This window comes from Lepidochelys olivacea (genome assembly GCF_965140295.1).
Source record: "Lepidochelys olivacea isolate rLepOli2 genome assembly, chromosome: 9".
In the NCBI taxonomy this organism is placed as follows: Eukaryota; Metazoa; Chordata; order Testudines; family Cheloniidae; genus Lepidochelys; species Lepidochelys olivacea.
Genome location: NC_140419.1, coordinates 9,403,151 through 9,426,437, shown reverse-complemented (window position 1 = coordinate 9,426,437; position 23,287 = coordinate 9,403,151). Strand labels below are relative to the sequence as shown.

Sequence of the window (23,287 nt, the reverse complement as noted above, 5' to 3'; positions counted from 1 at the left end):
TTGTATGTAAAGTAGGACAGAGGATAGCTATTTTTTCTTGATAGTGATTTATGCTAATAGAGTAAATAGCTGATATAGTAGGTAGACTCTGCTGGCTGAGGGGTTTCCATTCACTTAGAACAAGTCATCCATGAAACAACAGATTGGATTTGACAAGCACAGTGTTTAATTGCCCGAAGCACTTCAGTTCCAAGGGATACTCCCACTCTGCAGGGCACATGCCTATGGCCGCACATGCAGTGAGGCCCCAGCGCCTTCTTGTGCTTGGCACTTTTCCAGGGTGCATCTTGGCTTGCCACCCACATGTGTAATTGCCTAAGGCATGGTAGGAGCTAAGTGCATTGAGCAGGGGGCAGTGACTTGGATCATTCCTCCGGAATCTCTTGCTGGATGAAGCCTAGATCTTCTTTTTCTGCATTCCCAATCACCAATAGCAATTTGTCCCATTAATAATCAGTAAATAATTTGTACATATACCTTTCACTTGCAGGCCTCAAAGCCCTTTAGAAAGGCAGATAAGTACAGGACCCCAAAGTCACACAGGGGCAGACCTGGAAATAGAAGCCAGGTGTCCTGTCACCCAGCACTGTGGTCAGTCCATCTGACCACAGCTGTCCTCATCAAATGGAAACAGGATATCCTTAAGTATATTAACTGTGCCCTGTACCTGAGCCCAGATCTGCAAACAATCTCTACATTTACAGATCCATCCTGTGAGGTGCTGATCACATCCTGTGACATGCTGAGTACCCTCACCTCCCATCATATTATAGATGTAAAGAGCAGCCCGCCACAATTCACTGTCACACCCCACTGACTTCAGTGAGGTTGTTGGCCCAATATAGGAACTAAGAATAATCTGCCCAGATAGTAAGGGTGGTTACAGTATTTGCTTCAAATCTCCCTTGGCACTAGCACAAGATAGAGTAAATGGATTCGTAAGGGAGGCCAGAGGGTTTCATTAGTGCCGTCTCACTTTGTTTAAGATTCAGTTCAGATAAGTACCTATGAGTCCAGATAGATAACTGAACCTTATCTGAACTCCCCAAACCTGTTGGGTCTGTAAAGCTGGGCTAGGAATCTCACAAATGGGTTTTCTGGTAATTCTTGCCTCAAATCCGGCTGAAAATACCACAAGACCAGTCACTTTCTGGCATTTGAGCATTTCTGCTTCCCATCCCAGCCAGGTCATGGAAGTGTAGAGAAGCTTGAAAACAAAAGAATGTAACAAGCAGTGAACTGATCATTGGCAAGCCCCAACTGAGGCTTGGTCCATGTTTTAGGTTTAGCTGACTTCTTATTTTACCTCAAGCCCTAGTTTTAACGCTCCTAACTGTATAATTCAGGGAAACCACTGTTCTCTTTTATGCTACCCATTCTCTCTCTCCTTTCTGAGGCGGATACCACGACTGGTTTCCCGCAGCTGTGACTAGTAGCTGATTGGGGGAAATGGTGAACATGCTTTTCTCTAACCCCAAATATGTGATCCCTTAACCCGTTATTTTTTCATGGAGCATTACTAGTGCTTTCCTATAGGAAGACTGGCTCACCTTGTCTAACTGCTTATGCAGCTCAAGGGACTTTCCCAAAATATCGTATTTCTTCTTGGTCTCATTGGTAAAGTCATCACAGATACGCCTGAGTTCAACACACTTTGGCCTAATGGAGTCGACTGCATAATGGTTGTTTTGGATGAGCTGGTCTCCATGCAGAGCTAGTGCCTGGGCCTTTTCCAAGGGTTCCTGCACAATTAACAAGAAGAAATGAAAAACCATCACACCCTAAAGGATGAGCCTAGTCTAGATGACTCCTCTATAATTTCTGATGAAGCCTAGAGCTGCAGGTTGGTTCATTAAATAATTTGCACATATACCTTTCACCTGCAGGCCTCAAAGCCCTTCACAAAGACAGATAAGTACAGGACCCTAAAATCACACAGGGGCAGAGCTGGAAATAGAAGCCAGGTGTCCTGTCATCCAGCATAATCATTCTTTTGGCTGACACCTTGTATTGTTTCACACCTGCCTTGAAGACTGACTTCATGATCTGTGAGGCTGGCTTATTTCCGTTGCCTTGCAGATGTGTAGCTGACTCTGTAGGCTAAATCCAGAAGTCAGTCTAAGGGACTCTCAGTTGGCGTAATTTATGCCATAGGCACCGACTTTCTAATGTGCCAGGAGATGCTCCTTGGCCCCGCCCTGCCTTTTCCCACCCCCACTCCACCCCTGCCCTGCCTCTTACCACCCCCACTCCACCCTCTCCCCAAGCACACCCCACCCTCGCTCCTCCCCCCAGCACCCCCTGCACGCTACCAGAACAGCTGACTGCAGTGGGCGGGAGGCGCTGGGGCGAGGGGGAGGTGCTGATCGGCAGGGCTGCCAGCGGGCGGGTGGTGCTGGGGGGAGGGGGAGGTGCTGATGGGGGGGCTGCTGGTGGGTGCTAAACACCCACCATTTTTTTTTCCGTGGGTGCTCCATAGGAGTCGGCGCCTATGATTTAGGTCGTCTTCTCCCTCCTCACTGTGTACATTACACCAATTCAGACTCAGTGGGCTATGCTCAGAGGTGATGTTTAAGAGGTGCAAATTGTACACCAGTATGTGTGGTATAATAAATTGCACATCGAGGAGAGTGGGAAGAAGGTGCAAGCTATGCCAGTTTGGACTCATTTACTTCCACGGCAGAACCGGGAAGAAAATCCAAGTCTACTGGATCTCAGCTGCACGCTTTAGACACAAATCATCTTGTGCTTTTGCAACTGTTCATGTGAATTTGATGTTATTTAACTGATTCATTTGTTTGATGTTTCCTAATGACGGCAAACCTACTGATCATCACAGCTGACTGATGGAGTTATAAAGCCAAAAGATCTGGAAAAGAAAGGTTGTTTAATGCATGCTGAATCCCTTGCTGGAAATAGCTGCTCAGACAATACTGACTTCTAGTAAAACAACATTGAAAGATGTCTAACTGGAGACTCTTTCAAACTTTGCTCACCCTGTGCTTTCAAGGTCCAAGAGATCAACCCGAACCAAGACCCCAGATCCAAACCTTCCTGAGCTTTATTAGTGTTTGAATTCCAAAAGCAGATTTTGCAAGTGGCCCCTATATTTATCATGGACCAAATCAAACTGCCAGATCTGAATACCCTAGGAGGTTGGAGTAGTCGACATCTGGATCCAAACTTTAAAAGGCTGAGCTCATGCCCATTTGTAAACATACCTACTCAATAGTATGTAACTGCAGTTTCTGGTGGTGTCGCACAGAACAGTAAGTGTGGTGTGTGGACAAAGTTCTACAAGTGACTAACAGTAGCAATCTACAATAACTGAAACATGAAGTCCAGTAAAGTGCAAACCTGTCCTTTCTCTTCCAGTTGTTTCCGTTCCTTTAGGAGGTGCTCCACTCGAGTCACACTGTCTCCAATATCCGTGAAACCAGCTTGCGCTTCCATCAGATTATCCAGTTCCAGTTTTACCTACAAGAAACACAAATAGCCTCATATTATAACATCCACAGCCTCCTAGGACTTTATGGCGGTCACCATGCTGCACGCCATGGGCACTCCGAACTTCATGGTGATAGCAGTGATAAAACTCAATCCTCCTGCTCCACAAGCACCAACCCCTGTAAGGGAGAAAATTCACGAGTTGCTAGCAGGGCTTCCCTTAGGATTTATGGAGCCCTATCCAGTATTATTATTAAACTGGTGCCCTTCTGACCGACAGCAGCCCGGGCTCGCATGTGTATTTTAGATAAGGGTGGTCTTTTGAAGGATTTATTTAAAAAACTCTGTGTCTGAAGATCCAAGCATTTAAGGCTAAAGATGAATACTCAGATTGTGCATCTAAAAATCTACGCAAGGAATTTTTAGAGATGTGATTTTATAATCTTCAGAAATCTTCACACTAATGAAATATTTTTAAAGCAAATTTTAAACTAAGGTCCTGTAGACTAACATGTTCTGAGTAAATATTACAGTAATGCACAACTGGTTTTGTCAGTAAATTCAGAAACTGAGGGCTTGTCTACACTGCGAAGTTGTCGACAAAACTTTTGTCTTTCACGGGTACTTAAAAAAGCCCCCCAGCAAAAGACAAAAGTTTTGCCGATGCAAGTGGCAGTGTGAACGCAGCTTTGTCAGCAGGAGCGTGACAAAGCTAACGCCGCTCGTGGGGCTGGAAGTATTTTGTTGGCAAAAGTGCCAACAAAGTACCGAAAAAAGTGTTGACACAACCTTGTCGCTAAAACCTGCGTGGTGTAGACAAGCCCTGACAGTATATACCTGGGAGCTGGCAAATGCCTGTTTAAATGGCTTCGTTACCACTTTAATGGCTCTTTAACAGTTTAAATGTTGTGCTAACAGGTCTGGTAGGCAAGAAGGCTTTTTCACTTTAAAAAAAAAACAGTAGGTGAACACTTCAACCTCTCTGACCACTCAGTAAAAGACTTAAGGGTGGCAATTTTGCAACAGAAAAGCTTCAAAAACAGACTCCAAGGAGAAACTGCTGAGCTTGAATGAATATGCAAATTAGATACCATTAACTTGGGTTTGAATAGAGACTGGGAGTGGCTGGGTCATTACACATATTGAATCTATTTCCCTATGTTAAGTATCCTCACACCTTCTTGTCAACTGTCTAAATGGGCCATCTTGATTACAAAAGTTTTTTTCTCCTGCTGATAATAGCTCATCTTAACTAATTAGCCTCTCACAGTTTGTATGGCAATTTCCAATTTATCTGTATGTATATATATTCCTTCTTACTATATGTTCCATTCTATGTATCCGATGAAGTGAGCTGTAGCCCACGAAAGCTTATGCTCTAATAAATTTGTTAGGCTCTAAGGTGCCACAAGTACTCCTGTTCTTTTCACTTTTAAGTACTAGATCCCCTCCGGAGGAAGACTCACCAGACTGCAGCAGCCAGCCGTGCTGGGAGCCTGCAGGAAGGGTCAAATTAGAACAGGGATAGGAAGAGGCAGGATGGTGGACACTAAGACCCAGGGGTGCCTCAAATTTTCAGGTGCCCTGAGCAGCTGCCTATGCTTAAGGATGGCCCTGGTTGTTAGCAGTCCAGGGCCTATGATAAAAAGAAACTAAGCAATTCTTAGTCCTTCCAGTAGAGGATGGTGGGAGACACACTACCCAGTTGGCTGTGCAGCATTACCGTGTTACTCAATCATTTAGTGAATACGTACGAGCACCCTATAAGGATGGAGCAGCTTCCCCTTGAGACTTGCTTAATACTTGGCTTCTAATGGCTTAGCCAGATCAAAACGCTCTTTTGGATCTCCTGGTGGAGCTTCCTGCTCATTCCTTCCCCCCCCAGCATTTTTTAATCAAAATACAATTTTGACAGAAGTTTTCTTGCCCGCTCTGTCCACACACACTCGGTCCAATCTGTGGCTGAAGGCCTCTGGTAACTGACGACGTCCACCCTGGACTATGGCCAACATTTGGCAGAGATAGATGGAGCCTAAAATCGATCGGGTATTTCAAAGGATTATTGGGGTCTTTAATGAACCTACTCCGATAATTTTCAGTGTGCTTATGTAGCAGGGGAGTTTGGCAGGCTTTTGCTGAACTGGGATCTGAAGCCCCTCTTTCAGTGCACCAGATTAATGAGTGGCTTGGATTCAATGGTAAAAGTCACATACGATGAACAGGCAAACATAGTCTACTCCCATCTGTACCTGCTAGAGATGCTTGCATCCTTCCCTGGACTGACTCTTCTTCCCATACTAGCATCTGTTTCTCAGATAGTCTTCCTCCCCACACATCTATCCCATCTGCCAAGGCATTCTTTTTGCTCCCTTGTCTGGGCTCTGGTCCTCCACCTAATACTGAGCCTTTGAGCTACTTTCTAAATGGAAAAGCTGCTCTACGCCATGGCAGAGGAGTGCAACCGGCTATGCACAACACAGTCCACCTGCCATTCTGTTCTTGTTGCCTTACTGAGTTGGGGCCACTCAAATTTAAGAGCATGGAACCTAAGCATTCTGCATTAATCCACCTCTAGTTGTACAATTAAGGCCTTACTCAAAGCCTATTGAAGTCCACAGAAAGAATTCTATGGATTTCAATGGGCTTTGGATCAGCTCCTTATCAAACATCAATTCCTTCAAGATGCTAATGCTTTGCATGAGGCTACCCAATAATTCTACCAAGAAGTGTATCGTTCTAATTCTTCCTTTCTTACTGTGGCTTATTGAGATACCATGTGACATTTGATAACTGGTTGGAGTTTCATTTTAGAATATGTGGTTCCTATTTCATTATGAAGATGTCTTTTTTTGATGAACAATATACACTGATTAGAATAGCTATCTGGAAACATTTGAGATGATTTACCAGAAAAGAAAGTCTATATTTAAGAAATAAGTAAAATACCTCTCTGAAATCATGTTCAAAGTGTCGGAGCTGCAGGCACTGTTCCAGTTTTAGGTGATGTTTGAACCAAAATTGATCAAAAGCCTTTTCTGTTTCATCCAACTGAGCCAATAACCTGTTAAGAAATTAATTGGAGAATGAAAATCACTTGATATTTATGAGTGCGTTGTTGTTTAGTGAGCTAGTTATGCAGCAAAGGTGAAATTCAGCCAGGTGTTTAGGGATTACAGAAGGTGTCTTCAAAGCAGAGCAGACAGACAGGGAGAGGTTGGGAACTTTTCACCACACATATGAGGCAGAGCTGGGCTTCACGCTGATTCTGGAGAAGCAATGTGGAACGGAGTTTCGCAGTGGGCTAGAGGAGGAGGAGGAGACCGATGAGTCTGTGACTACATGGATTCAGTGGCCATAAACCCTTACAGAGGGGATGCACAGGGGCTGCAGTCCCCTCTTGCTGGGCTGGAGTAGCAACTGCAGAGCTGTTCCATGCACAGCGTGTGGGCTTGGGGGTGAATTCTCTCTCCCTACTAGTTTCCACTTAGTTCTTCAACAAAGTTAATTTATTCCACCTTTGTGCAAAGTGTGTAAATTTCACTCATCCACTTAAAGAATGTTTAAAGTAGGCGCCTATAGCTTGTCATTCCAGACTTGTCCATCAAGTCCGATATCTTACCTGTGGCAGTGAACTATTCCTAGGGCAAGTACTATAGGTTAACACAGTTGGTCAGCTGTGCAATGCTGTAGGAGGGGAGCGGTGTGAAAAACTTCCTTCCCCTGATGCAATCAACTGATGCTCTACGCATGCAATTTGCCCCGTTTTAGCATGAAACTTTGACTAGTACTAATGTGTTCTGCTTATATATTATTGTTCTTTTGGCTTTTGCATCAAGTGCCTGTAATTTCCAAAGGTTGGTTGTTGACCACACTAACAACTTGAGAGGTGAGCAGAAGTCAATTGAAAATTCCCTAACCATCTTTTGCCCACAGCCCAGCATAAACCAGTTGTTTAAAGGTCACACTAAAGGAGACTTCAAACAATACTCCCTGACACTGAGGTAGAACAGCTACAAACCAAGGTACAAAGAGCTTATACAGAGCAATTGGCAAGTCAGCAAGCAAGTCAGCAGGTGTTTTGACAGAAGCTTCAGTGGGAACCAAGATTTGTCCCTATGTATTTAATGTAACCGGAAGGATAAACTGAAAAGCAAGGAAACAAGTTCTATGCACTGTTCTACCCAGTCTCAGAAGGAATGCTGGATATATTTCCCATAGGCACAGTTTGACTCTGTTATGGCTCGCTCTCTCAGAACACAGTCCCTTAGCTGCAGAAAAACCTAGGCATAACTGGCATTTCACAGCACTTGCTAGTTTCCAGTGCTATCCCAGACAACGCTGCTTCACCCCAATTGAGACAAGCTGAAGTGTCTGCATGATGTTTAGTGCTTCACTTCCTCTGCAGCACGGTGACTGTCAGCTCCGTGACACTAAACCGAGTCCTTTGTGGGGAACAGGGAGGACATATCCGTCTTGACTGAAGCTGTGGATGAGGCGCATTGCAGATTCTTCCATACCCCTTGTGATGTTGTATTGAAGGGAAGGTGACCGTCTACACTAATATGGTCACTGCTGTTGCAAAATTGTGGTAAATCTTAGACAAAGTATGCCTTGTAAGGCATCACTGGAAAAGCTGTAATCTGCTAAGTATTATTATCCTGTTTAGATGTGTGTATCATCATTGTACGTGACGTTATGAAACTTTGCTGCGTGTTTGTAACTCAAACTTGTCGTGAGTCTGGGAAACACCCCCAGGTTAGCCCTTCAGAAACAACAAAAGGAGCTGCGAATGTGAGCCTCTGCATGTCGTTTCAGAGTCTACAGCCTCAGCAGTACATAGCACGCAAAAGGTGCAAACAAAATTTGCAATTCATATGAAGAACTGGTGGCCCAGCACGTACATCATGTAGTTGCTTAACTCTGTAACGCAGTCAGGATTTTCCAGGAGAGGGGTCAACATATAAAAGACAAGAACAAAAGGTGCCCCGCTAGATCTTTCCCCCCACATCTCTGGACTGATGAACTTTGACAAATTTTTGAACAAAGCATTGAGGTCCCCCATACTATTTGGGCAAATCCAGAGATATAAAAATCTATCAGATATAACATCCCTGTTAGCATTTTGGATTTACAAGCTTGAATTCACCTGTAATGTAACTCACCCACTTTAAACCTCTGCTTAACTCTCATTTCTTTTCTTAGCTAATAAACTTGACTTAGTTACTGAAGTAATTGGCTGGCAGTGTTGTCTTTGGTGACATCCTGAGCATCTGGTGACCTGGGGTGAGTGACCGATCCTTTGGGATTGGAAGAACCTAATGTGTGGTGATTTTTGGTTTTAATAATCTGTCACCACAGAAGTCCAGTTTATCTGGGTGATAATATAGGATGGAGTGCCTAAGGGGACTGCCGGTGGCTTCCTGGTGAACTAGTATAGTAGTCCAGAAACACACGTTTGTTGCTGGCTTGTGTGGCAGAGCGCTGACCTTGTCCCTGTGGGTCCCGCGCTTTCAGGCAGTTTATGCTAGCTTCAGAGGCTCACTGCAACCCTCCATGTAGCCCTTCTTTCTCTAGGGCCAGGGATGCAGTCTACTGAGCCATTTTCATCATAAGCCAGCAATGGAGGTTGGTGAGAGAACTCCCACAGTCTCTGTTACTTCTACGGCCTCATGCCAAAACAGTTTAGCCTCCTGTCCTGACAGGGGCCTGTCTTCCCCTCCCAGAAGGTGTTTCTGTAGTGGTGGGTTGGGGGGAACCCGGGCCCGCCTTCTACTCCGGGTCCCGGCCCAGGGACCCTAATGGTAGCAGCTCTTGGCAGCCAACCTTTTACTACCAGAGTTACTACATTTCCCTGGGCCACTTCTCCACAGCTCTCCTGCTTCTCCTTTCTTCACCCTTACCTTAGGGCTCCCTTACCAATGACTTGAGGGTGTCTTCATTAACCAGCCCTTCAGCCACACTTCCTCTCCCCTGGCTCCCCTCTGCCTGACTGGAGTGAGGCCTTTTATATTATCAGAGGGGCCTTAATTAGAGTCAGGTGGTCACATTAGCTTAATGGCCTCACCTGACTCTTTGCAGGTTAATTGGAGTCAGGTGTTCTCATTAGCGTGGAGCAGACCCTGCTCTGGTCAGTCAGGGAACAGAAAACGATTAATCCGGTGGCCAGTATATCTGCCTTCTGCCAACTGGCCTGGGTCTATCACACTTGGTTAAAGCTAATTATAGAATATACCACCAGTTTGGGAGCATCTGCCTAGTTTGGACAGTCTGACCGGAGATGGCTCTCTCAGCCGAGACCCGTTCCAGACACCGGTGACATCCCTGTTTAAGGGGAGCTCCTCTATCCACTTAACACTCCCACCAACACACACATACACATTCTGTTTGAACATGTATGCAGGAATGCACCACTCCCACCTGGATTAGGAGAGTGTGTGCGTGGGTGGGAGGGAGGGGGAGAGAAAGACTGCACATCAAGTCTTGGGCCTTGTAGTCAATAACCTCACCAAACAGGACAGAGGAGGCTCAAGGTTTCTTTGAACTGCCCTGTTAGTTTCACCAGTTAATGGCTCCTACCTAGACCTTCCTCACACCAAACATGCAGTAGCATATTTCTATAAACTCACTGTGAATTAATGATTACAAAAACAATTACCTATAAAGAATTATTCAAATTATTCAAATTGAATTTAAATTCAAATTAGGATTCAAATCACATTTGCATGCTTCAGGTCAGTTAGCAACCTGGAGGATGTAATCCCAATTCACCAACCTTTCCACCGTCGCTACATTTTCGAGCTCGTCTGGACTGAGTTTGCTGGCGGAGCTCCGCGTGACTGGCTCTCTAATACACGTCAGTAGTGTGGCCCCCTGCTTCACAGCTAGTTTCAGCTCATCCTGGAGAGAGACAGGCAAACACACACACACACACACACACACACACACCAGTTCAAATAAGGTTTTACCAAATCCCAGGTTAAGTCGTTATTTTTCTCTCTCAAAGGAGAAGCACTGCCATTACCAGTGAAGGGTATTTTTGTAGGGACTGAACACTGGAACACAGCAGGGGCGCTTGACAAGAAGGCTGCATTTAGTGACCTGCCTAGAATCGAAGAGATGCAGCCTGACATGAGCAGTGACAACAATGATTTTGGTGTCTCTTGAGGGACAGAATAATTCTAGAATTTTCTGGGTTTGTGACTGGTCAAAATTCTCCTTCCGTCATAGAGTTTAAGGCCAGAAGGGCCCACTACATCATCTCGTCTGCCCTCCTATATATCACAGGGCACTAACACCGCTCAGCACCCACACACTAACCCCAACCATCAGAATTAGACCGGAGTATTGCAGACCACGGAAGACTAGATTATTCTGTGCCATAGGCAGAGACTAGGTGGGATTTAGGTGCACCAGTGCTCAAGACCCCCACAATGGCTGGAAAATGATTAAATGAGATATACCCGGATAATCCTGGCAAGTGACCCATGCTGCAGAGAAAGGTGGAACCCCTCCCCGCCTCCCAAGATCACTGCCAATCTGTCCTGGGGGAAAATTCCTTCCTAACCTCACATATGACAACCATCAGATTAGTTACGATTGCTAACCTTGCCCATCTATAATCTGTTGTTATCCCCAGTAATCAACAAGTGTTACCTTCCTTTACCCAAATTCTTTTGCCCATTTATAAACAGTTAAGTAGCTAAAAAATACCAAGAATGGACTCTCAGTAATTTTGGAAATCAAACCCTGGTCTCAATTTACCAAAAAAAAGGGCCCTACCACAAGTGGGCCCACTTACAAAAATGTAATCTCTGTTAAAAATTTTCCACAAAATGCATAAAAATATAACAGAGGTAAACCAGTTTATCATTTGGGTTCGGCCATTTCTGTTGTTTTGTTTAACATTTTCTCTTCCTTTCTTCAATAATAAAATAGGTATGGTTAATAAGTGCAGTTATTATGCTTGGCTTTGATTGTGGTGTTCCCCAAGGTAAGTGAAAAAACCCTACCACTAAAATAGAAGTCACAACGCAAAGTTGGCTGTAAAAAAGGAAACAATCTGTAAGAGCTGCCCTTCTGTTTCTAAACTAAATATTTTTAGTAATTCTGAAAATATAATTTCTTGGCATCCAACTGAAAACGACCCCTTTCGGACTTGTAGTTTAGACAGTTTACAGGGCTGGAAAATGTCACCATTGAGATGTCCCAGCACACAATGGAACTCTGCTGAACAGCATGGCAAGAAAATCCTCCAAATATTAATGATTAAACCTGCTGAACTGGAGATATTTATGATTCATTGGGAGGTGAACTATCTGCTTCAATTACCTTTGGAAATAACCAAACAATCATCCATTTTCTGACATAGCTGTAAAACATATCTGAGAAGTTTTCAAAATAAATCACTTGTATAGTATGTACCTTCTAAAAATGAAACCTACATCTATCTCTGAGTTGTGAAGAATATGTATTAAGGTTCTAACAACCAACAAGAATTCACTTTTATGTAGAAATCCATGATTACATTGAGTCTTCCTGACTAGTGATTTAAATCAAATCCACCCTGAGCACCGTCCTAACCTCACAGGGGGTCTGTGAGGATAAACACATTAAAGATTGTGAGGCGCTCAGGTACTGTGGTAATGGAGGGCAGATAAGTACCCAAGGTGGATGGTAAATAGGGGCACTAAGTGAGCAGTTGTTTAAAGTTTGTTTTGACCAGAGATTAAAAGGAGGTTGATTCGGTATCACCGGTGGCCTTGTGCAATTTGTGGCTGTGGCTTGGTTTGAATGAGAGCATGCTCCTTTTGTGTGGGATGGCACGGTAAGGAACTAGAGCTCTGAAATGCATTTTAAAGTCTTGTGAGGATTTCCGTGAAATAGCCTTTGCTACTTTTGCATACGTTTTTGTCTCACTGGGCTTCATTCTCACTCTCGGGCTGCACAAAGGAAAGTCGCCTTCATTTTAAATCGTTGGAGGTGACAGAAGTTGTATTCAATGCTAACTGAACAGAGCAGGAGGGAGCTGATGCAATAGCTATTTGAGAACACGAGAGGGAGCTCAGGGAAGGAGTCCAGGAAGAGGGAATAGCAAGATGGCAGAGAGCTGCTTCATCTATTTTTGTGAATTAATAAAAATTCAATTTTGTATTAGTGCTTCCCTCCTTCAGACAAAATTTTAATAATAGATCTTCCTCCTCCGGTTATGTGTATGAATTAGTTTCGTTGACGCAATCTGCCTCCGCTTTCTGCAACAAAGCTCCTGAGACACTGAGTTACCTTACTTGGCATGCTCCCGTCTTTAATTATCCTCAGAATAAGGGTCTGATCCAAATCCCACTGAAATCAGTGGAAGTCCTTCCATTGACTTCACTGGGCTGTGAATCAGGCCCTGTGCTTTCACTGGGGTTGCCCCCTTTCTAATGGCTGGGGACTGGACCCTCGAGGCCCCACCCCTGCCCTGCCTCTTCCTCCAAGGCTCCACCCCCTTCTCCGCCTCTTCCCCCAAAGTCCCGCCCCGGCACACCGCGAGTCGCACAAGCAGCCTGGCCCTGGAGATGGCAGTGGCAGCTGCTGCGCAGCCTCCTTCTTTCTGCTTAGGGTTGCCACCTTTTCCACAGATTAAAAAAAAAAAACAGCCAAACATCAGGGCTTGTCCAATGGCACCCGGACACACCAGCCAAAACCCAGACTGTCCGGGTGAAAATCAGATGGGTGGCAACCTGAGCGTTCATCAGTCTATTCCATGCTAACTTCACGACTGATTTCAGAATGCTGAACTTCCAAGGCTGCCAAGAGGAAGGCAATGCAATTCAGCAGAGGGCCCTCACTTCAGTTCGCTCAAACAGCTATTTAGCATCCTTCTAGTAGAGTTACCTCTGCCAGAGCCATCTCAACAGCACACTGACTAATTAAGGTCTGCTCCTGCTTCTGCAGAAATCAATGGCCAAGCTCCCACTGATTTCAGTGGAGCACCGCCTGGCCCTAGAACGCCACTGTTGTGTCTCAGAAAAAGGACAGAATAGATCCAAGTGAAAAAGAACGATATCCAGTCCTCTAATTTCAACCATTCCTATTAACTAATTTCTGTCTGTTCAATGCTTTGAAAAGCTAAAGTGCTGTCTAAATCTACATGCCATTATGAGCCCTTAAACAAACATGCAAGGGAAGGACAAAGAAAAACTGTGGAAAATATAGAGGAGTGAATTCGGTGGCAGGAGTGGCGTCAGGGAGAGAGACTCCTGTTAATCCTATTCTATCAGGAACACTGCTTTGAAGTCAGCTGCATCTGCCCAAGATCCTATCAGAATCTCCTGAAAGGTTTGGTACTGGCAGTCCAGTGGATGCAGCTGCAAAACCCAAAAGCACACAATGGACCTGTCCAACAGCTGAAAAATCCACTCAGAATGCAAGAGCTGAAATGCAGCGAGAGAATGATTCTGTTCAACTCCACGGAGAGAAAGGATCTCACCGAATTTTAAGGCAACCCCCAACCACACGTGTGGCCTGGAAGACAAGGATTTAGGTTCCCGAGAATTCCCACCAGCAAGTGGACTTCATGGCTTGCCGTAAGAGTGCAAAAACACGGTTTGCAATAACAGCCACACTCCTGTTGTTTTAACTTTTGTGCATTGATGCGCAGGGAGGGTGTTTCAACCCTTATTGATGCAACTCTGGCAACCATTCAGAAACATTCAAGTGCCATCCAATTCCCAATCAGCGTTGCCCAGCTAAACGTCAGGCTCAGCAGAGATGCAGCACAAACATTCACAGCTGCAACCTGCACTAGTCTGCGCTGAAAACTCTTGTTCAGTGTACAATAGAACAAGAATAATTAGTAATATTCTACACTTACGTATACATGTTTTAAATCTAAAGATCACGCACCCATTACAAAGCCTCTGGGTGCATTCACAGCTTAGATCCCCTCAACATGCAGAGGCTTCAAGGATCCCAAAGCACTTTACAAACTATGGATCAGATCATACCATGCGCTGAGAGTCATCATTGCACGCTGAAGTCAATGGGTGTTGAAGACACATGGGATTGTGTCCTTTATACACATAGCCCCACTGATATGCAGCTACCTAGGGGATAGGATAGCAGCTGGTATACTTCATCTTAGAAGGGAGAAGGGATGTTTTGGGCCCAAGATACCAGGGAGAAAACCCTATTCTTAAAAAATCTACCATGGGATTTTTAGGGTATGTTTACACTGCACTGTAAGCCCAGGAGTTGAACTCAGGCTCAAGCCTAGCCCCCCTGACATCCACCCATAAATCGCTCTAACACAAGGCTCAGACCCAGGGTCCCAGGACCCTACATGGGTGGAGGATCTGAGCCTCAGTCAAGCTGGAACCCTGGGTTCAAGTCCTATTGCTTTGCAGTGTAGACACAGCCCCCCCGGACTCACGCTCTGGGAGTCCACCAAAAGCATCCCACAATCCCACAGGTCGACCTTCTTTGTCCTCTGGACAGTCAAGTTTTCCCACACTGCACCGTGAACTAAGGGCTAGAGTGGCCACATTTGGGGAGGAATTCTGGGATACTGGTGGTTGGACTCGGGCTGCATAATGTACTGTAGATGCTGGAACCCGAGGCTGGAACCCAGGGTTCAACAATTTCTAATCTGGGGTTACAAATGAGTGTAGCTGCTCAAGCCCTAGGTTAACAAACCCAAGGTCTGCTAATCTGAGTTCCAACAACGTTGGGCATATATTGTACTATAGACATACCTTTTGTATGAGTACACACAGCAAACAAGACCTTGTTTTTTAAGTTCTCTTCTGGAACACACACACTCTGAAGAAGGTAGGAGGGCTCAGATGACATTGCCAGGATGTGACTGTGTGTTTTGAGGGGCCTCATCTGTATCAGCCTTTTGGGGGGAACTCTCCGCCTCTGGCACTAGCCCTGGTGTTAATAACAATGGCCGTGCTGGAGTAGAGAAGCACTAGTACTTTCTACCTCCACATCATCTACACCTGCTCTGAGCTGCCAGGTTTCCTGAAAGAAGCTAGCATAGCCAGGGAGAGTAGGTATTTCACACCCGAGCCTTAGACCACTCCGCCATAACGTGGTTAGTGAGATTGCTAATGCCAGGCCCTGCCGTCTGAAAGGAACGAGGCAAAACCGACTTTTAGAGCCAATCTACAGCACAAGGTAAAACTCGTACCCACTCTGCCTCCAAACAACACAGGAAAAGCCAGTTCTCTACCAGGCAACCCCAAAAAGTCAGGACTCTTGTTCTAGCTCATCTATTGGCCGGCCTCTAGCATTAATTTAATGCCAGCTTCTGTAGCTTCCTAAAGTGTGTTAGGTAATTACTAGTTATGTGGCAAGTGGAAAAAAAAAATGACACTTTATTTTTCACTCCTCCCTGGAGCAAGCCAAGGCTGAATCAATGCAGAGAGCAAACCTGCTCTTGGGAAATCCTACATTGCACCAAGTGGCAAGGCTGTCACGCAGCATTACTCACCTTCAGCTTGTCGTGGTGCTGTGTGTGGGAGGAGAGGAGTTCCTCCGTGCACTGCACATCGTTGGGAAGCTCAGTCTCTGCCAGGTTCGTTCCAAAGGTCTGTAGCATCTGTGCTGTCGTTTTCACCGTCATGGCAAAGTTCTCAATGGCCTGGAAAGGCAGCAGCATTATACAGCATCACAAGCTGGTTATTTCACAGTTCAACAGTATTTCTTAGTGTATGGTACCATGCTTTGAAGTGGTGAATGTGACATACTGGTAAAGGGTGTCACGTCTCCCCCTAGTGCAGGGGTTCTCAAACTGTGGGTCTGGACCACATTTTAATGGGGTTGCCAAGGCTGGTGTTGGCCATGGGTCCCAGCAAGTCTGTAGCCAAAGTGAAGGCTCCACCACTCAGGCCTGAAGCTAAAGCCAAAGGCCCACCACCCAGGCTAAGGTTACATGCCCCCCACCCAGGGCAGACGCCCTTGGGCTTCAGCTATGGCCCCCCGGCCCATGGAGGAGCTCAGGCGATGGGGCTCAGGTGGGCTCGGTCTTTGGTCCCCCCTCCTGGGGTCGTGTAGTAATTTTTGTTGTCAGAAGGGGGTCACGGTGCAATGAAGTTTGAGAACCGCTGCTCTAGTGGATGGTCCACTATGGGATAACAGGTTAATACTGCTACTAGCTAATGGAGTTAGTCCTTTAGCTCAAGCTGTAGAGTTCGGTGCTGTGGTGCTGAAGATCCCAGGTGCAAGTCCTGCTGACAAGCCAGGCAGCGCATCATTATATGGGGTAGATCAACAATTACAATCACCTCCATTTCCCCGCTGGAGAAATTCCCAGAGCTAATGTGACTTGCCCAAAGCCACAGGGGGTCGGTGTGGGAGCCAAGATTAGAATTTAAAGAATCCTGGCTCACAGTCCTGTGTGAAGCTCACTGGAATATTCTGCAATGTTGAAAGCATTTATGTAAGGCCTTGTCTAGGCTGAGAGGACACTGAAGAACTCAGCAAAGCTTTTTCCAGTTAATGTTTTTATAGTCAGATTCCCACTGAGGAAGAATATCTGTCTACATCTCACGTATCAGGATGTACAAATCCAGAATGCCCATCTGTATTTGAAGCAATATTCCACAGTCATCCCCTTCCATTCCTTTGCCCGTATTGCAATGGTCCCCAAACTTTTCATGATCACGCCCCCCCTTACCTCGTCCAGGCCCACCCACAGCTGGGACCAGAAGCGGGGCTGTGGCTCCTGGGCGAGGAGGGGCATGGACAGGGGCAACCGGGCTGAGGCTGGGGCCACAGCTGAGGGCGGATCTACAGCTGGGAGCAGAGCTGTGGCCGGGGGCAGGGCTGGGGCTGGGAACGGAAGCCATCACCGGGCCACGGTTGGGGGCCATGCCTGAGGGTGGGGTTGAGGCCCTGGCCGGGAGCGGAGCTGCAGATGAAGGCGGAGAGGGACTAGCTGATGCTCCCTCTCTACCTGCCCTTAGGGGCTAGCCTGGGCCCTGCAGCACGCCCCGAATGTTCCTCCATGCCCCCCTAGGGGAGCGTGTCCCACAGTTTGGGGACCACTGCCATATCATTATTGAAAATTTAACACAACTTTGAGTATTGTTGCCTCTCCATCCCTTGAATGCTTCTACATAACTATTTCTCACAACCAAATTGAGACGGATCAATTTTTATTTTATTTTATTTTTTTTTTAGATGAAAGTGAGAGTTATGAAGGCTATGGAAAGAAGCATGCAAACCCTTCAAACCACTCACTCCCATACTAGTTTTTCAGGGTGAAATACTTTGATCAAACTCATCTACTGTGACAAAAAGCTTTTTATCTTGCATCAAGTAGCTGCATGAGATTTTTTTCTTCATGTTACAAGAGCCCTGCCCTACTTTATTTAGGCACATGCAGAGATTGCATTCCTTATAGCTGCTAGCGATTGTTTTCTCTGTCCCAAATGTTTACACTTGGACCAAGCTAACTGCAACTGTGCTCAGGAAGTTGTCAAGGCCAGTTATGCAATGCATAGGTGGTGGTTGCTTGCTTGATTGCTGTGAGATTCCCCGTTCTGGTGAAGGGTGAAATTCTAGATTAACAACTCTGCTAGCGGCATGCTATGTGCTCAGTGTAAAACAAATACTGGGAGACTGCTACAAACGGGGCAGAGAAAAATTTTAACCAATAAACCCTGCCCCCCCCAACACCCCGACACAGTTTCTATACCACATACACACCCAGCTTAGCATCTTCTGTCCGTAATGCACAATGCAAACTTTCCTTTAGCTAATTTGTTTTTAAACTGAATTATGTTGCAATTTGTGACCGTTTGCAAAGCCCACAAATAATCCACGTTTCACCCTCTCCTGAAGGGAGAGCAACTTCTGGTCTTTCGTAAAGGTATCTCTTCAGCACAGTTGAGACTCGGGGCCTGTTTCACTTCTTACTTAGGGTGAAATCCTGGTCCCACTGATAGGTTTCAGAGTAGCAGCCGTGTTAGTCTGTATTCGCAAAAAGAAAAGGAGGACTTGTGGCACTTAGAGACTAACCAATTTATGTGAGCATAAGCTTTTGTGAGCTACAGCTCACTTCATCGGATGCATTCAGTGGAAAATACAGTGGGGAGATTTATATCCATAGAGAACATGAAACAATGGGTGTTACCATACACACTGTAACGAGAATGATCACTTAAGATGAGCTATTACCAGCAGGAGAGTGGGGGGTGTGTGTGGGGGAACTGTTGTAGTGATAATCAAGGTGGGCCATTTCCAGCAGTTGACAAGAACGTCTGAGGAAAACTATTTCTCCCCCCCCCCGCCATTGTTCCTCAGATGTTCTTGTCAACTGCTGGAAATGGCCCACCTTGATTATCACTACAAAAGGTCCCCTCCACCCGCTCTTCTGCTGGTAATAGCTCACCTTAAGCGATCGCTCTCATTACAGTGTGTACGGTAACACCCACTATTTCATGTTCTCTGTGTATATAAATCTCCCCACTGTATTTTCCACTGAATGCATCCGATGAAGAGAGCTGTAGCTCACGAAAGCTTATGTTCAAATAAATGTGTTAGTCTCTAAGGTGCCACAAGTCCTCCTTGGTCCCACTGATGTCAGTGATAAAACTCCCATCGACGTCAATGGGGGCAGGAGGATCTCATTCTTACACTGGTGCATAGGCGGTGACACCAGGGCTATTAAATTGAGGGGTATTAAAAATAGTGGGTGCTGAGCACCCACCGTCAGCCCTCCCGATTCAGCTCCTCCCCCTCCCACCCAGCGCCTCCTGCCCACTGTGGATCAGCTGTTCAGTGGTGTGCAAGAGGCGCTGTGGGGGAGGGAGCATAACAGTGCAGAGCAGAGGCAGGGCGGGGGATTGAGGGAAGGGGTGGAGTAGGGGCGGGGCCTGTGGTGGAGCGGGGGTCCAGCACCCCCCAGCAACTCATAAAGACGGCGCCTATGCACTGGTGTAAGGCAGGAGTGACTCCAATGAAGTCAGTGAAGATACAAAGGTTGGGTGCCAGGATAACAACTTGTCTACACAAGGAAGTTATTCCAGAATAACTAGGATATGTATTTAAAGCACAGAACAGCTATTGCAGAATAGCTATTCTGGTCAATTTCCCCACGCAGACAAACCCATAAGAGAATGGAAAATCAGTCTGTATGGCTAGAAAACAAGATCATCATGACTTCAAGGGGAGGGGGAAAAGCTCAGCTTCATAAGGGCAGTAAAATGCACACCATGATATTAAAGTCACATGGGAATTTAGCAAACCAAGTACCTTTTCTCAGTATGGAGGTGTGACACAGAGGTCCCCTGGTGGTTCACTACTCGGTCAGCAACTCTTTGCAGGCCTGACATGCTCACTACACCTAACACACCATTGTCATGATATTTATCCAAAAGGTGGCATCACTGGAAAACTCATAACTCAACGATTATTAACATTCTTATGTGATGTACGTATGGCAAATCCACAAAGGACTTGTTATGCTGGAAAGATGGGACCAAAATGTGCTTAAACCAACCATGTCCAGAAGAGTTGATAATCAGTTTTTCTCCAGAGGAAGGAAAGAGGCCAACACCTCAAGCCAGGTGTGGCCAAATTCAGTGGGCTATTCATTTGTGTGGGTTGCAGGAACAGATCATTTGCACTGTAAAAATCACCACTTTGGGGGAGTAGACAGCATGGAGTCTACACCAGACAGCGTGGGGACCTCACACAACAGGGAAAAGGAGCCTTGTCTTGGCTACCTTTTCACAGACTACATTTCAAAGGTTTACTGGACTATAAAAAGAAAGGGGAGAGAAACCCACAGTTATCCATTACTGGGCAGATACAAGAGGCCAGAGCTCTTGTACATCTGAGAAAAGGAGATCCTTCAACCCAGGGGGTTGAAGTCTCTGGGAACTGAATATAGGTGAGAAAGCTGCTTAGGTAAAGACTATAACTGGCTGAAACTAAGTTCCAGTCACAGAAGTGGGTTTTTTACCCATGAAAGCTTATGCCCAAATAAATCTGTTAGTCTTTAAGGTGCCACCGGACTCCTCGTTGTTTTTGTGATACAGACTAACACGGCTACCCCTCTGATACCTAGTCACAGAAGTGTATTTTTGCTTTTGTTTGTAACCATTTCTCTCTTTATCCCTTGTACCTGAACTCACTTTTTTTAACTGAATAAACTGGTTTTATGTTTTATCTAAACCAAGCAAGTGCTTTGACTGCACTGAAGTGATTATTAAAGCCAGTCAAGATAACAACCTGCAGTGTCTGTCTCTTTAAAGGAGAAGCAAATGTAATTGCTTCTGCACAGTGTCCCAGGAGAGAGCTGGACACTGCAGGGAGACAGATTTGGAGAAATTCAGGACTGGGGGGAGTGTTGGAGTCACTCTTCAAACAGTAACTGGGCTGTGGAAGCCAGGGTGTGATCTGTATGCTTGTCTGCTGGCTGTTGGTGTCTAGGTTGTGAGCCACAGCTGCACAGCAGTGAAGGCACCTAGAGCTGCAGGGCAAGCAGTGACACAATCCTTTACTGGTCTGGGCTGAGCCCCAGAATGTCACAGCAGGGGACATGAAAGTCCCATAAAAAAGCAAGAACCATGAACAGCTGGAAGTCACTCTGTGTGAGAAAATCATGCCCTTCGCTGTGTGGTTTGTCATAAGGAAGTAGCCAGAAATATTCTGAGACATTTCTTCTGAGAGTTTTAAGCCTGCGTTGGTGGTCAATTACAGAGTTTGGCCAAAACCAGCCACTCAGCTCAGAACACTTCCCGACATAGGGTTTAGTTCCACACATCCCCAAAGGTCCCAATCCTACAAGCAGATCTGCCCAGATGGACCTCGGCACTGCTCACAGCCCCAGTGAAATCAATCCCTTTCCAGATCAGGGCCCAACTTTGCATTTTGCTCCTTTCTGCATAAGAAGATGAATGAACACCTTGGGTCTTAACAGTCCAAAATTTGAGATAAGGTCTTTGCAGCTGCCATCCTTTCCAAGACAATAACTTATTCGTGTGTATGGATGATTAGCCATTGAAATACATTAATCAACCCAAGAGGGGGGATTAAACATCTAAGCAAGTAACAAGTTCTTTCAGGGTCAGTAGAAGAGAAAAGTCTTTCTTTGTGCCTTCCAGTTCCAATTATTACTGCCATACTGTTCTTTGGTTATCGAAGAAATGAGACCCACTCTGTCATGCATTTTTACATAGTGAAGAAATGAAAACAAAGGAAAATATACTCCTGGGAGAATTCTGCGTCATTGCACATGCACAGAATTCATGGCCTCCACAGATTTCTTTGCTTCCCTGCAGAAAAATGACTTATGATGGGGAAGTAAAGGGAAGCTGCAAGAGCGGTCATGCACCCCTCCCCAGCAGCGCAGGCAGGTCGGTTTGGGCACCCAGAGCAGCTCGTGGAGACATAAATCACCACTGGAGCGGGGGGGCTGGGCAGTCATGTATGTGAGAGAGAGAGAGAAAGAGAGACTCTGTCCGTCTCGCTCACTACTGCGGTATGCTTAGCGTGGAGGGGCAGGGCTTTGGGGTGTTTCTGAGGAGGCAGGTGTGGGCCAGGCTCTGTCCCCTCAGGCAGAGCAGAATGTAGCAGCCTGCCTGCTTAGTGAATTGTTCCCATTGTTCTTAGTGAATTCCCCCAGGAGTATAAAACAGGTGTAAAACATCTAAGGCTCCTTTACATGGTCAGAGTGGTGTAAAGGAGCCTTATTGTAAAGGACAGTATGGTCTTATAAATGCTTATGGTGCTTTAGCGATTAGAACTGGTCTACATTTTTGGACTGAAAATAATTCCTATCAAAATGTGCTCCATGAACTGTTTGCTACTGACCTCTCTGGAGATGGTCAGTAGCCAATATAAATTGTGAGTTTGAGTCCCCAGCCCTTGCTTGCGCTTCAGTTGCCGATGATGTAACACTGAGCGTATGGCTGCATATATTTGTTGACTAATAACTAGAAGGAAAGAGGCAATACTAGCTACATTACTATTAGACAAAGGGGATTTGGGGATTTCCTCCAATGCTCCCCTCTCTCCATCCACTGTACTGTAGGTTTAAATAAATTACCAAAATAAGTGAAAGCAGCGTGATTATATTGCATTATTTTAACAAATAAAATATGCAGAATTTTAAAATATTGTGCGCAGAATTTTTAATTTTTTTATTCTGAATTTTTACTTTTGGCACAGAATTCCCCCAGGAGTAAAAATAAAATCCAGTGGCTTCAGTGCTTTTTTCCTCACAAACACAGGAATATTTGATTCTCATTAAAGTGAGGTTCTTAGGCTCTGACTCAGCAAAGCACTTAAGTACATGCTTAACGTTAACCATGTGCTGCAGTCTCATTGCTTTGCTGCATAGAGATGCTGTATTGAATTGGGGTCCTACTACAGAGAAGCATTTGGATGTAAGCTTCACAGACCAGTCTTTCCAAGCCCCTACAAGATTTTGGGATGGTCTTTTCTCCCTCCATTGTGTAGTGGATTTGGGTGAGTAGATTCCATTAAGCTCTAATAAAAGTCACAGGCCTAACTTTAACTGGAGAATCATCCGTTAATATTTAAGTAGAAATCATCACCTGGAGACTTCAGGATGCAGAATGGAATGAATACAAGACACAATACTCACAGTTCGATGGTGTATCCATTGACTGTGGCCATATTCCAGGGTTCCCCCTAACTCCCGGGTTAGCTGACTTTTGTCAATATAGCCATGTAGATCAGAAACAGAATTTAACATGATGATCTGCAATGATGAATCCAAACACAATGTATTAATTAAGAGAGATAACACTGCAGTTTAGATCCTTCCTCCTAGGTTCCCTATTCAGCTTATATGTGTATGGCCAAATTCCATGCTGAC

The 23,287-nt window shown here is 45.5% G+C and overlaps 1 protein-coding gene across 2 annotated transcripts in view; it reads right to left on the bottom strand.

Annotated features, from left to right (window-relative positions):
• MCF2L2 (MCF.2 cell line derived transforming sequence-like 2) overlaps positions 1-23,287 on the bottom strand; it is a 319,138-nt gene that overhangs the window by 169,053 nt on the left and 126,798 nt on the right. For both annotated transcript variants that reach the window (XM_084638977.1, XM_084638978.1), the window contains exons 6-11: positions 23,054-23,170; positions 15,926-16,075; positions 10,220-10,344; positions 6,394-6,508; positions 3,358-3,477; positions 1,551-1,742 (exon numbers count right to left, since the gene is read on the bottom strand). In XM_084638977.1, coding sequence (XP_084495103.1) covers positions 1,551-1,742; positions 3,358-3,477; positions 6,394-6,508; positions 10,220-10,344; positions 15,926-16,075; positions 23,054-23,170 — 819 coding nt within the window. The remainder of the gene's footprint in view (positions 1-1,550; positions 1,743-3,357; positions 3,478-6,393; positions 6,509-10,219; positions 10,345-15,925; positions 16,076-23,053; positions 23,171-23,287) is intronic.